At 35.1% G+C, this 15,130-nt stretch overlaps 1 protein-coding gene across 2 annotated transcripts in view; it reads left to right on the top strand.

The window, feature by feature from the left end:
- Window positions 1-3,445: 3,445 nt before the first annotated feature.
- Window positions 3,446-15,130, top strand: part of dnajb6b (DnaJ heat shock protein family (Hsp40) member B6b) — a 32,831-nt gene continuing 21,146 nt past the window's right edge. The window contains exons 1-5 of one of the 2 annotated variants that reach the window (XM_082162198.1): window positions 3,446-3,718; window positions 9,636-9,754; window positions 11,631-11,740; window positions 12,866-12,919; window positions 13,012-13,125. In XM_082162198.1, coding sequence (XP_082018324.1) covers window positions 9,690-9,754; window positions 11,631-11,740; window positions 12,866-12,919; window positions 13,012-13,125 — 343 coding nt within the window. In that variant the 5' untranslated portion in view covers window positions 3,446-3,718; window positions 9,636-9,689. The remainder of the gene's footprint in view (window positions 3,719-9,635; window positions 9,755-11,630; window positions 11,741-12,865; window positions 12,920-13,011; window positions 13,126-15,130) is intronic. The other variant, XM_082162197.1, reaches the window with a different exon arrangement.

Here is a 15,130-nt window from a genome sequence, read left to right on the forward strand (position 1 = left end):
CCGCATATAAAGATGAATAATCATTAGAAGACCACGGGTGCCTCCCTGTGGAGGTTTTTTGAAACTAACTAGAAATAAGTTATGTAGTATCAGTTTTGATACATGCAGCATTTATAAATCATGACCTCTGTTATTACAAGATAAAAAGTCTAATTGAATCATTGGCATTGGGAAAAGGCACATATTGGTATTATCTCACTGTGTAAAGTTTAATAGTGCACTATGTAATAGGGGGTTAAATGCGAACGGAATGATTGATCAAAGGAAAGGAATTTTCACCCTCTGTTGGCCAGTACTGAGACATACAGCGCTTACAATAGAGCTTAAACTCTATAGCAGAAACACTTACACGTTTTACACAACACCGTCACTAGTTCTCAGTGTTCCACTAAATCCCATCATGAATGCTTTATATACTCTCCTGCAGTCTGTAACACACCACACACTTTATACCAGTTTAATAAGTCACTTTTTTAAAATAAATAAAACATAGAGGCCTAGTTATCTCCCAGTAGAGAACAAATCAAAAGGGGGAAAAAGGAGCAGCCTTACAATTTGTTTTAGTTTTCCACATTCTTCAGACTTTTTACTGCTTTTGACGAAACGGCATAATGCTCTCATAAAGGGATAGTCCACCAAAAGAAAATTCTGTTATCTTTTATACCCTCATGCTGTTCCAAACCTGTTTCTTTCTTCTATTTAACATGAACCATTTTGAAGAATGTTCTTTAGTCATTGTATAGACTAAAAATAAAATAGAAGTCAATGGAAACCGAAACTCTTTTGTTACATACTGTAGCCTACTTCAAAATATCTTCTTTTGTTGTTCTGCAGAAAAAAGAAAGTCAGAACCGACTTTCAGATTTTTTTTTTTAAACTATCCCTTTAACCAGTTTAATCATGTGTAATCTCTACATGGGGTCTAACAGGGGATACAGACAAGAGCCATTCTCCATCTCGTACGCGCTCCCTGCCAAGTTTGGATCAACAAGCTGAAGATTCCAGCACAAGCTTTTTGGCACATTCTTTGTCTACATTCTTCTAAAATCCATTTTGTTTACTAATAAGGTATAGCTATCGTTATCAGAGTGGAAAACAAAACAAAAAAGTTCCTCCACATGATTTCCATGGTATCAATCTCCATTCCAGAATCCTTCACAGGCAGAAGGAAGGAGGGGAGAAAGGCAACATCTAAATCCAATGCATGCAATCACATCCAGTCTACTAACATGTAATCATTTGGTTGAATGCTAAAGGAAAAAATAAACATATATGGGCCTATTTTTGTCAGTCATAAAACCATAAACATAAATGGTGTCTGAAGGGGTTATGCTTTGTAGTCACTAATTTGCATGGTTATTAGCTCAATTGGATTTGTTCTAGAATCTAGATCATTAAACACTGGTGATTGCATAGGTGCAGCCAGTCACAGGTCATGACCTCTCACCCTTCGCTGGAAGCTGCACTTTCACTTTCCACTCCAATTCTTCTGTCTCAGGATCATAACTAAACCCTGTCCTCTGCTTGACATTTAGATATATATTAGTTTTAAAATTAGATTTATTTTTATGAGTGGATTATGTAAATATTTGTTGTCCATCTATAAGCTAAGCAGTGGTTCTCAAAGTGTGGTACGCAGGCTCCCTCTAGTGGTACGCAGAGGAATCACTGAATGTCGTACGAACGATCAAACCGGTGTGATCAGTCTTGGCTGGTCCCTGGGGCGTACGATTACGATTCGAATTCGATTGTGAGTAGAACGGTCAATGCATCACGTGATCAACTGCTAAATTCAAATGTGCTTTTGCAGTTGGCTGGCGCTGGCGCCAGAGTCATATTATCACAATTATTCAGTGGTTTCAAATAGGCCTACATGTAAAATACACACTGATGTCTATGGAAGCGGCAATAATAATAATTTCCATTAGACGACACGTTTTATTCATATCAAATACACATTGTGTAAGTAACTTTAAAGTTAACTCTATTCTTCTCCCAGTTCACCGGCCACTTACTTTCATGTATTTCAGGAGAAGTAGATGAATTCACATGTTGTAAATCCAACAGATCCGATTATCTGAACAGTGGCACAAACTATATGGCGGTGCAGCTCAACTAACGCGATTGTTATTAAGGTGTTTAACCAACAAAAGACTTCCACTTGCACATATTTGACAATCTTAATATCAGTTATACCATGGTCTGGGTGAATACTCGATTCTGATTGGCTGCAGGGTGTCCGTTAAAAAGTGATAATGTATACACTACTAAAGACAATGTGCCTGTCTTTCTGTCTTGCTTGCTTTCCTTTCAACACGTGAGTGAATGTTTGACAATATTTGCTGTAGGCCTAATAAAAACGATTTAGGAAACTATCTGTGAGTTTTGACTCTTTGAAACAAAGTTTCGCATCGCTGCGGTCGGGTCGCTGTGGCCACGTTGCTTGGCAACGCCTGTATACGGGAGATATTAAATAGTGCGCTCGACTTAATAAATAAAAACCCTCACGATTTTTACTAATTATTAATTGATTAAATATTTCTTTCTTTCGTAAGTGACCATGGTATAAGCGGGTTAATGCCCTTCGAGGTGTCCATTGTCAGGTATTAATGGACTTCGGCGGAGGCAACCGTCCGACGCCGTCGTCCATTAATACCTGATAATGGACACCTCGTCGGGCATTAACCCTTACATATTTCATGCCATAGCTAACAAATTTGTGAATATTTTGAATAAAAAAGGAAATAAAAGCAGATCATCCGTCATTCAGCGCTATTGTGGTGTCACGTGACAAGCAATGACGCGTCACAATGGAAACAATGAAGTGATCAGTTCTAAATAACGCTCGCCTTGAAAAACTCACGGCGGTCAGCCAGAATATTTTAAATGTAAGCTATGGGTAAAAAAGTTAAATATGAATACACAGCCTGTGTTAATTTATTTTTAATTAAGTACAGTTCTTTTTAAACTTAATATGTTAAGTTCAGTAGGCCTACAGTTTTTATTTCACTTTTAGGTGCCATACATTTGAATTTTATCATTATTTAAGTTTTTTATTTACCTGTATGTAAGCAGCGCAGTGCAGTGTTAATATTCAAACTGTGTTTTTACAATGTTTAAAGTGGAGGGGGACAATAATAAATATTCTTATTAGAAATAAAACTGCCTCATTTTTGCTGCATAACTGTAGCTGAATAGTTAAACTTACTACGCTACGGTATTTTCAAAGTTTGAGAACCACTAATGCATATTATCTGCTCCTAAGAAGATTTAACATTAGTTTATATGTTCTCAACAATCTCAATGTTTGAGATATGAAGATGAATCATTTTCCGTCAAGAAGTCTTTTGATTCCCATATTACAACACCATTAGGCTACCTGTCACATCACACTTACTGAGCAATCTCCTTCAGCTGTTTGGGTAACAGGAAGTGACGAAATTGCACAAGAATCATGCCGCTTTATAGAGGTCGGCGGATGGTTGGAGAACATTAGTGGCAGCCCAATTTCATTGATAAAGGTTCATGTATTCGTCCGCTCATCTCTGTCTTTCATATAGGGAAGTTACTCCGATCACCTGAGACTAACGGACAGACCTCGGACCAAACAGAGGCTACTTGCAGGAATTGTATTTCAAATAAAGAAACTCGACCTCATCATTGCAAAACACTGATCGGAGGTCCAAATAAAGCACCGGGATAAGGACACATAAGGTTTGTGAGTTTAACCCTGAGATATGTTGATATTTTTTTCGGTTTGCTATGAAAACGAGATGAAAAACATACATGTCAAAAAACCTAGTTTCGCGCCTTTGATGCCCAAATGTTTAGGCAGGCAGCTCATAGGATATGAGGCACGGGCACAGTGTCTTCGGGGATCACTGGAGCGCCTTTTCATATACAAAAACAACAGAGAGCAACAGCAGCAGAGTTTTAATGAAAATGGTAGGCAGAAATAAATAAATGTTTAATACTAATATTTTTTTACAAAAAACAAACGTTTTGACTCACTGTAACCAGCAGCCGCATAATTTCTCTTGACATCTAAAAGTTTTGATAAATTTTCCGATATAATTCTAAACGATTTTACGTTAGTGTTAAATAGTAGGCTAGGCTAGCCTTTAATGGTTTAAGTTGTCTATAGTTTTGTTCTGTTTTTGTTTTTGTTTTTTTGACTACTGCTGCTTTTATTTCGCTCAATAAATTGACTAACAATAACAACAGAATGGTAAGATATCAGTGTTGCGTGTAAATGTCAAATAGGTTATTTTATGTGTGTAATGACGTATGTAGGTGAAACGATTAGTCACCGGAATTTGGTAAAATGTTCTTGACTTTCCAGTAGGGGAGACCGGGGACAGTTGCAACACTTTTTGCATTTCTCTCAATTACTCAGAGACTATTTGGACTAGACCAACCAAATTTGTATATATTAAACTTGCATCTGTCTGCTAATTACCCATACCATTTAAAGATGATTATATATGACATATCGTTCACAGTATTTATTTGAATGGAAGAAGTCAGATGTTGCAACTGACCCCGACCCAGGGGACGGTTGCAACACAACCCAGGGACGGTTGCAACATGTTAAAAATACCTTAAATTTCATTAATTAACTTAAGCTTTTTGTCTCAATGAGCAAAGAATTCTGAAAATATTAACTGTTTTAGGCCTACTATAATATTATAGTATTATTTATTTCAATAATATTATTGTAGCCTATTATTTATTTATTTAGTCATATTTATCAAATAACAGTTATTGAGTTTTGTTTGTTCATGTGTAGAACATAGGCCTACATAGATTCAGTGTGCAGGTGTTACAGATGCTATTCAATCTCTCCATATTTCAGTGTCAGACAGGAAGAATTTAACAATTTGTAATGCAACAAACTTTTATTAAACATGCAATTTATAACATGTTGCAACCGTCCCCGACCCTATCAGCCATGACAGAACATCATGTGCCTGCTAGACACGCTGACTTTGACACATGCTAACCATGTCACTTAGTAGTCAACACAACAACAATTCAAACTATGTAAGTTTTGATTAAATCATACAAAATTTCAGGACAGTATGACAAAAATATATCTCATGAAAAAAATTACTTTCATACCTCCAAAACAAGTTTTGTTCAATAAATACATCAGCAGATGTTGAATATGTCTACTGTCTTCTTGGTGGGTGGAGGGTCTAACTGTGCATGTACAGTATGAGTGTCATCACTCTAGCTTGTTTCTGATTGGAGAAAAATGACATGTTGCAACCGTCCCCTGTTGCAACTGTCCCCGGTCTCCCCTACATTCCATGTCTTCTCACACCTGTAAACATGCTGCATTAAAAGGTCATATATGAACCTGAGACGTGCTTGAGATTATTTCCACGATTAGTTTTGATAGTGTTCAAAGAGTTAAACTATTTGACACCACGTTGCTCTACTTGTATTCTTGTAGAACAACATTAGGACAGGGAAAAATCTAGAAAAGGAGTTGAAGATTGCTCATGCGTGTTTGGCAGAAAGTTTTTCTTTCGGTTTTCTTTTTTATAGAAAGTATCAGCGTTTCTCTTTCTCAGGCTTCCGTTTACATCTGCTATGGATGTGGAAGTGATACTAGCATTCTTACTACATTGAGATAATTAATTATGTTGATGATGTTAATTAAATGCATTGTTGATTATTTTGTGAGCTGTAGTTTAAGTGTTGGTCTGCAATTTCAAACTGACATTTTCATATTTATTCATAATATTTCTGTCTCATTTCTATTTGAGATCAGAGTTGACAGCATAAGTCTTACATTTCAGTAGAATGGAGCCAAGTGGTGTTTGTTAATGGTCTGGCTTCACTTTCATTTAAGTGAATTGCAATACTTTAAATTGTTCAAATCTTTTCATCAGGGATGCAATGCATAAGGTTAGTAGCATAACAAGCCAGTTTGACAAGGTTTTGAAATGGCATAATCTGACAGCCTTCATCTTCATGTGGACCGACCAAATTCCCCTTTAATTCTCTGTGCTTTGTCAATGTATGCCAGTGTTTTGAGATTAATGCTATTAAAGGTACTCATCGGTGTAGTTTTTACCAGTGTTCATTTCACTTTGTCTATCTATAAGCCGTAACTATATCCACCTTGATTTAAACGCAAGAACAGCCTCAGTTGTTTTTAAACTTTTTGTGTAAGGCTTCTGGTCATCCACTTCCAGTTATTTTAGTTGTAAAAAATACTTAATTAGGCATTTTGTTTTGCGGCTGAATCTGACAGACAATATTTAGTATATTATACGTATTAAACGTATTGGTTTAGTCCATAATATAGTTAGTGTATTACAGATTTTAATGTTCTGCCAGAATGATCAAATGTAAGATTATACAGGAAGTTTATATAGCCTCAGCCTTATTTGTTACAGTCCCTCTTTTGGACAAACAAGTTACTCAAGTCTTTGGTTGATGCAGGAAGTTACTGTAAATAACTGTGTCTTTGTACTGTACTGTAGATGAACACAAATGAATGTCGCTGAACTTGTTCAAAGATAGAAATATAAACTTAATTTAGTTGTCTTTTCTAATTGTATCAGTCAGAAACTTGGTTCAGTTGGCCATAAACCTCAAACACTGGAAGCATCAAGCTGTCCTCTGGTTCAGTCTGTCACACACTCTTGCCAAATAATGACTTCCATTGCCCTAGATAGCAATAGCTCATCTGTTAATCGCATTGACAAGTCAAATACTCTCTCTTTCCTAAATTCACAAAGAAAGAAAAAGACGACAAAACAAATGGCCACATGGACAAAATGTCTTGTAATTATTATGGCAACATCTGGTCAACATATCCAGCTATTCGTTTTTTTTTTAACTGATCCTTCATCAACACTGTACATTGACACATCCCCATACTATCATACTGACTTATTTTAGGACTGTTCATGTTGTGTAACTCTTTGCCTTTCACGCGTAGAAGTCTAATTTAGCTTTTTAAATCACTAAACCAGTTTTCACTAATTAAAAACTGACTAAGCTGTGGTCATTTGGTGCAAGTGTGGCTGGAGTTATTGCAGTCAAGTGATCTGCTTTGAGCTGAGCTGACAGCCTCCTCTTAGTGCCACTATGAGAAGCCAGAAAACAACCTCCAGAGAATTCAGCAGCCATTTCACATCTGTTCACACATTTGTGAGCTTGCCCTGACTGCTGTTTCATGACAAGTAGCAAAGGAATGTGCAACAGATTTTGGAGGAAGATATGGCAGAGGAAAGATGAGGGTGAAGAAGAGGGGACTGCAGCTTAAAAGTATATGTCCATGAAAAGGCTGTTTCAAAAAGGTGGAAAAGATTGACTGTAGCATGAGTCAGGAATGTTGGCTGTTGTGCAGTAGGTGTGGTTTTAAAGAAATGCACTTAAAGATCCAAAAGTGGGTGAAGAGAGGACTTGAAATAGTGGGTGTGTTTATTGTGAGTATTTAGAGAATTTGCATCTGCAGAAAGTGGATCATCAGTCAAAGTTCACAAAGTTCTAAATATCTTTCACCCTTGTGTTGTAATTTAGTAAATATTTTTTTCTAATTTTGATTGTGCTTTCAGCTAAAAACTCTCCGCTGCTTTAACACAGTTTGTCGTATTTAAACCCATTCCACAGAATTCCTCGGATTATGCCCTAGCACCATCACAGAAAAACTATTAAGTATTTTGTGAATTTAAAAAAAAAATGTTATACAGATTTTCAACCTTATTTTGTCTTAATGGTTGTGGCCATTAATGTTCAGTATTAATTAGTTTTTGTGTTTGTGTACCATTTTTATGAAGTACAATACACTAGTAGATCTTACTAAGCATTGCCAAACATTGTTGTGAAATTTGAGGATGCTGGGGTGGCCTGCAGGTGATATAATCTTTCTCTCTATGGGACAAAAGTTTAAATGTTAACTTAAATGGAAACCAAGTTCCAAGGTTTAAATGTTGCCAATTCAAATCATGTGTTTTTTCCTGTGGCTGCATCAACCTGGGTAACCCTTATTTAGCCATTTTAGCTATACCAATTTTGAACTAATTTTAAGATTGTAATATTGTATTTCATTTCCTTAAAGGGAAATATAATAAAGAAATCAAAAACTAGGTTATATTTGTCGTATATATGAATTAATATTAAAGGGATAGTTCACCTAAAAAATTAAATTATTTCATTAAATACTCGCCCTCATGTCGTTCCAAATTCGTAAGACTTTTGTTCATGATCGGGATATGAATAAAGATCTTTTTTATGAAAGCTGAGAGCTTTCTGTCCCTCATAGACAGCTACACAACTGACACTTTGATGCTTCAAAAAGTTCATAAAGAGATCGTAAAACTAATCCAAATCAATTGAGTGGTTTAGTCCAAATTTTCTGAAGAGACTTGATCAGATATGATGAACAGATTTAATTATCTTTTATTCACGTATAAACATTGATCAGTGAACATAAACAGAAGCTCAACTGAACCTGCTTGATGTGTGAGAACAAACCTCATTGGTTCTAGAGGAAGCTCAAACATGCTACGAAACACAAGAATGAACTCGTGTCCATTAGACAGTCATTGGTTTTCACACGTCCAGTGAACATTTTTGCCCCAATTTGCAGTCTGGAGGAGTCTATGCTAGTGAAAATCAGAACCAGTCTGCAGATCTTGTCCAGTCTTGAGTTGACACATTTCACAGAATATTGTGTAGTGTATGATTTGGCACAGACTTGTTTTAGCTTCATACTATGATTTCATCCAGTCGGAGGATATCATGTATGTTTGATTGATATTTTGAGCCTATTTTGGAACACATATTGTTTTCATTTGTCGTGCATCTCTTGGCAACGAGGCACGTCTTTCTGTGTGAGTCTGTGTTTGGAACGACTTTACAGTCTGTTAATGCGTGATCCTCATTTGTTTGGTATATGATGGCCAGTTTTTCTGACCATTTACAAAGTTGGCAAGTGTGTGATGCCTAGTGTTTTAAAATCTGTTCAGTTGTTAAAAGTTGTGTAGTGTATTCCAGCCTTTACTTGGACAACGCAGAGGAAAGCCAGTGCTGTGCCATCACCTCTGGGCCTGTCCTGAAGGACACTGCAGATATAAATAACCAATGAGATCCAGCTGGAAAGCTATTGGAACTGGGTATTAGGGCCCTGTTTTTTGAAAGCAGTTGACATTTTGTTCTTCATTAGAAGTTTAGATTTGAGATGACTCAAAGCTGTTTTAAAAATGGCTTGTAGGTTTTAGGAGTTATATATGGGTTATATACAGTAAGAACATCTATTAACTGCTATATGAAAATGATTTATTTATATAATATATTATATGTACTATGTTCATATCTTATCAGGGTTAAACCAAGCTGAAGTATGGCCATGTAGATTAGAAGATAATAGGATTTCCCAAAGGAAACTGAAATCTTACACAGGAGCCAAGAGTGAATAACAAATAGTCATGAATCAGTCGGTTCCTTAGAAATGCTTTTTATGTAAGAGGTGTGATGTAGAACCATGCTTTCACATGACATGTTGGTTTGTTTGAGGTTGTCCCTCACAGTAGCCACACACCCACATAGCTACCAAAACACACCCTCTGTTTGTTGGATGTCTTCTTCAACTAGATTTTTCTCCCTCTTTCCAGGGCCACTGCTGAAAATTTGTCATCCAGTGGAGTGAAAAAAACAAAACCTGAGCCATGGGGGATTATTACGAGATCCTGGGTGTGACGAAAAATGCATCCCATGACGATATAAAGAAAGCGTAAGTACTCTGTGTCCTGTCATGGCCATCTATTTTTGTACACGTAGTGCAGTAATGATAACAGTTACTGTGCAACACAGCAGGGGTTAGTTGATACCATCCATGTGAGACCTCTTTGCTGCTTGCGTTATTAATGTGTGTTTGTCTCAATCCATCGCTTCTAATGTTCTCTGTAAATAAAAATCAGCACTTCGTGATAATAACACTGATGCAGTTTGGCAGTAGAAAAAGGCAGACAGACATGACTGCCAAAAGAAGAACGAGTTTGTGCTCTCTGTGACACTGGTGAGGTCGAGACAGACACTGTGGTTTATATAAAGAGGGGAGAGAGAAATACTTTGACAAACTCGCTAACCTCATGCCACAGTTTTATAGTTCTTCAGAAACTGATCAAATGCAGATGTTATTGGGGGAAGACGGCTACTCATTAATTGCTGCAAAATTAATTTTTCAGCTGCACACCATCAGAAACCATTTATAATTTTTTTAATAATTTTTTTTCATCTTATTTTTTTCTATTAATAAAAAGACCATCTATACATATTATAGTGTCTTTTTAATGTCTTGATAAATGTGTTAATAATAAGAATAATATTAATAATAATAATATAATTATTTTTATTCATATTTGTTTTATTGTTTGTTATATTGTATATTTCTTTTTCTTCTCATTACTTGTTTTGTGCATAATGCTTTGGCTGTATTGTATGTATCTAAACAGTCATGCCAGTAAAGTACTTTAAAATTTAAATTAAAAATGGACACCGAGAAAGGGAATGGAGTATATGGATAGATGAGGAGCGTACACAGCATTCAGTATTCAGACATGTGTCCTTGCTTATGCCCCGTGCCTTATTCATCTACTACCTTCCTAGAAAAGGGTGTTTAGTCCTTTGTTTTTCTGGTAAGCAAGCATCTATTGAATCCTGATTCTGTAGGTCTTTAGAAATTCCCCTCATAACCATCAGCAAATTCAAAACACAGAGCTACAGAGGGCAAACACTATTAAAAGATGTGCAAAGGACAAATCCCCTGGTGTATGGAGTGTTTGGTTTAGGCCATTGACCCTGCTGTGTCCTGCTGGTCGGGTGTGTATCGCTGACTCAGGCTTAGTGTGCAGAGATGCTGACCTGTTGTCACACCTACCGAAGTTGTATTGTGCAGCATGACCTGTATTGAAAGTGGTTGTTAAGTGGTGCGTGACTTTGTAATGCAGTGATGTGCTAGCATCATAAATTAGGACAGTGCAGTACTTTGCAATGAACAATTTGTGTCCTTGAACTGTTATGTATAAATTTTATGTCTTATAACTGTTATTTTAAACCCATAACAAATGTGTGTCATTTAAGACCATAATATACATGTGTGTGTAATATTACTCATTGTGTGGCATCAATTAATCATTGTTAGATAACAAAGTCTGGTTTTAAATCAGTATCAAGAATTTTGGTGAAAAACATATATTGGGTCTTGTCACTGGTCACTATTTCTTTTACAACCCCCCATGATTCTTCACTAGTGCATTTTAAATGGTCTGTTCATAGTTCATAAAAGTTGCATGCATAATAATAATAATAATACATTAATTTGCAGCATCCAAAAATATTTAACTCCAACTACTTTATGTATATGTTTATTTTTTAGATTTTAATTGGCAAAGGACCTTAAACTGAATATGTCAGAGGTTTTATTTAATGACCCTCATATTTGCTGTACTTCTAAATGTTAAGCAATGTTGTCGTAATTTTGGATATACTAAGAATGAAGCAGTCTTTTGTGTTGCCATTGTTCACTCTTAACAAGACTTGTTTTAATGAGTGAGTGTGTGTGTGTGTGTGTGTGTGTGTGTGTGTGTGTGTGTGTGTGTGTTTTACAGGTACAAAAAACAAGCACTAAAGTGGCATCCAGACAAAAACCCAGAAATAAAAGAAGAGGCAGAGATCAAGTTTAAAGAGATCTCGGAAGCATATGAAGTCCTGTCAGATGGTATTGGCTATTTATATGTTTGGCTACACTTTCTTTTAAGGTGTCCATGTTACAGTGTAATTCTACTTCTAACTCATTTAAGTACTGAGTAATTATAATTAACTAAATGTACTTACTATAGGGTTGGATTAAGGTTTGGTTTGCATGTAATTATGCATAATTGATTGTTATGAGAATGCGTTGAACAAGGACACTGTAAAGTGTTACCTTTTTTTTTAAATAGATTTTTTGAAATATGATGCCCTGTTCATTTTTATTTGAGAATGAATGTTTTAATTTACTAACATAGGCTAAATGGGTGACTTGAGACATTAATGAATTGTTGTAGAAAGAATGCTCATTAGACAGTCCCTTTATGCTGATAAAAACGGCATAAAGCTTAAAGAGCTGTATCCAGAATGAGCTGTGATGGTCTAATAAGGCAGTCGGTAGTTCATGAGTGTTTTAAACATGTTATATGGCCACGTCCTCAGAATAGGAAGGAGTTTGGAGCAAAACCGGAGAGTCACAATGCCCTGGATTAAATCTTGACTGTACAAGCCAACATTTCTGAACTGTTTGAAAATGGCCAGTTTCATTTGTCCTTCCTTGAGTGGTTGTCCTTGCACATCTGCTTCTGACCTTTTTATTGAATTTTATTAGTTGTGTCCTAGCTGAATGCAGGTGATTTATAGATGGATATGTCATCTTTCCTTTTTTAAGCCCTGTAAAAAAAGCTGTATTTAAACGTGCATGGTATGGATTGTCTCACGAGTATTAGAATCAGCTAAAATAGGTTTCCATAAGCTTGCAAATGGTAACAGTGGTAAAGGTAATATTTGGTGTGTGTATTTACATGGGTGTGTGAAGGCTGCATATGTTGCATTATTTATAGACTCAAGTTCCTTGTGAGGAGATTGCATTTGTTGTTCATGTAGGTATAAATGTTTGCCTAAGCATAGATCATTGCTTGTAGTAACAATCAACTTACATTATGTTATAAACCATAGTTTTGGCACAGAACGGCACCCTTTACTGGCTCTGATGTTGTGAAGGTGTGGTGGGAGGAGTGTGTAATTATTATAAACCCTATTAATCTGTGTCTGTTTTGTGTGAAACTAAAAGCAGCATTTTTCTTTCATACAGAAAACAAACGGAGACAGTATGATAGATATGGTAAAGAAGGCCTGTCTAATAGAGGTAAGTGAAGTTATTCCTTAGATGTTGTCGGTTCACATTTTTACCTGTTTTTGGAAATGTGGTTTCCCTGTAATTATTTCTTTTTGGGAAAGGTGGCCATTATGACGAGGATTTCATGGGCGGATTCACATTCCGTAATCCAGATGATGTCTTCAGGGAATTCTTTGGAGGCCGAGATCCATTTGCAGATTTTGCAGATTTCTTTGGTAGGTACATGCTTAATAATTTATATTGATTTAATGAAGCGAAAAATAAAGGTGGAATAGAAAAAGAGTACATAAAATAATTTGGTAACAATTTCTATGAAGCCCATGCTTATAATGAAATGAGCCCCATTTTATACTTATTTATAATTTGGTATTACTATTCTATAAATATATTTAGACTCATTAAGACCAATACTGCATTATAAGAACAGTTATAGTTACATTTATAAGTCATGCATTGGTTTTTCAATGTGCATGCTCATAATCCATTATAAACTGATTTAGAAATGTTAATTAGGCAGTCGTATAGTTCCATGAATGTATTTATAAAGATGCAACCTACATTGCTATAATGTTATTATATTATAGTTACAATTACTTTTAGTAATTCAGATTTATTTCTGTCAAAAAAGTGAATATATTGTTATTAATAGCGGTTTCTTAAATACTTATTGTGAGGAATAATACAGTTACTAACCTCTATAAATGCATCATTGATGGCTTTAAGTAAAGTGAAAACATAGGATGCAAATTTCCTAAAGCAAATGTTAAGAAATCATGTTAAGTTGTTTATTTGTAAATGTAACCAATGCACAATAATTCCTGTAATAAACTAATAAAAAAAAAACAAGAAGACCGAAATCATTAAAGGGATAGTTCACCCAAAAATGAAAATTCTGTCATCATTTACTCACCCTCAAGTTGTTTCAAACCTATATGAATTTCTTTTTTCTGCTGAACACAAAAGAAGATATTTTGAAAAATGTCTGTAACCAAACAGTTGATGGACCCCATTGACTTGCATAGTATTTTTTTTTTCTCCTACTATGGAAGTCATTGGGGTCCATCAACTGTTTGGTTACCGACATTTTTCAAAATATCTTCTTTTGTGTTCAGCAGAAAAAAGAAATTCATACAGGTTTGAAACAACTTGAGGGTGAGTAAATGATTTTTTTAATGTATATTTATTTAATTATATATTTATTTTTTAACGAGCAAACACTGCAACAATATTTAAGTATAATTTCAAACTGCTATAAGCAATACCATATGGCTGAGGAGATATAGATTTTAAGTAATCAAAATTACCATTCATGGAACCATTTGACTGGCTAATTAATACTTATAAATCAGTGTATAATGGATTTTGAGCATGTGTATTGAAAAAGCAAATGCATGACTTAAAAGTAATTATAAAAAATTGTATAAATGTAACTATAACTATAACTGTTCTTATAATGCAGTATAGGTCTTAATGAGTCTTTACAAATATATTTATAGAAGAGTAATACTCATAAATAAGTATAAATGGGGCTATAATTCATTAAAAGCATGGACTTCATAGAAAGTGTTACCAATAATTCTCTATTTCAGTTTTCAATGGCAAAAACACATTTAACCTGCATATTTCCAGAATAAATAGGTTATTGTCAGTGAAAAATGAGAACAAAATTCCCAAAGAGAGGAAAAGAGGGTCATTTAATCTCTCACAGTGTCTCTGTGAAAGTAATAACATGGTTTGAGTTATAATTAGGTAATTCGGTTTTGCATGAACTTATCGGAGCTTTGGTTCATTAGTCAATTAGCTTTCTGTTAATCTACCATAATTATATTGCTCACTAAAAATATTCACAAAAATTAGCTCTTAACATGGGTGTATTATGGGAACAATTTTATTCACTATTAAAAGCTTCTTAAAAAAAACAAAAAACTTTTATACATAAAATATATTTTTCCTTTGTCATTTCACACAAGTATGCTGTTTAATTTTTTTGTTTTGTTTTTTTGCTTTAAAACAACACAAAGAATCTCAATATTGACTCTCTTCTTTTTTTGTCTATACAACAGTTAATCACAGACTGTCAAGCTTAGAAAAGGACATAAAAGCACCATGAAAGCACGACTTGTGTGCTACATTCCAAGTCTTCTGAGGATTATCCAAGAATAATGGCATAATACATCATATAAATAGCTTGAGTCCATAGTCACTATGATTTGATATGTT

The sequence above is a fragment of the Leuciscus leuciscus genome, assembly GCF_965113295.1.
Source record: "Leuciscus leuciscus genome assembly, chromosome: 2".
NCBI lineage: Eukaryota > Metazoa > Chordata > Actinopteri > Cypriniformes > Leuciscidae > Leuciscus > Leuciscus leuciscus.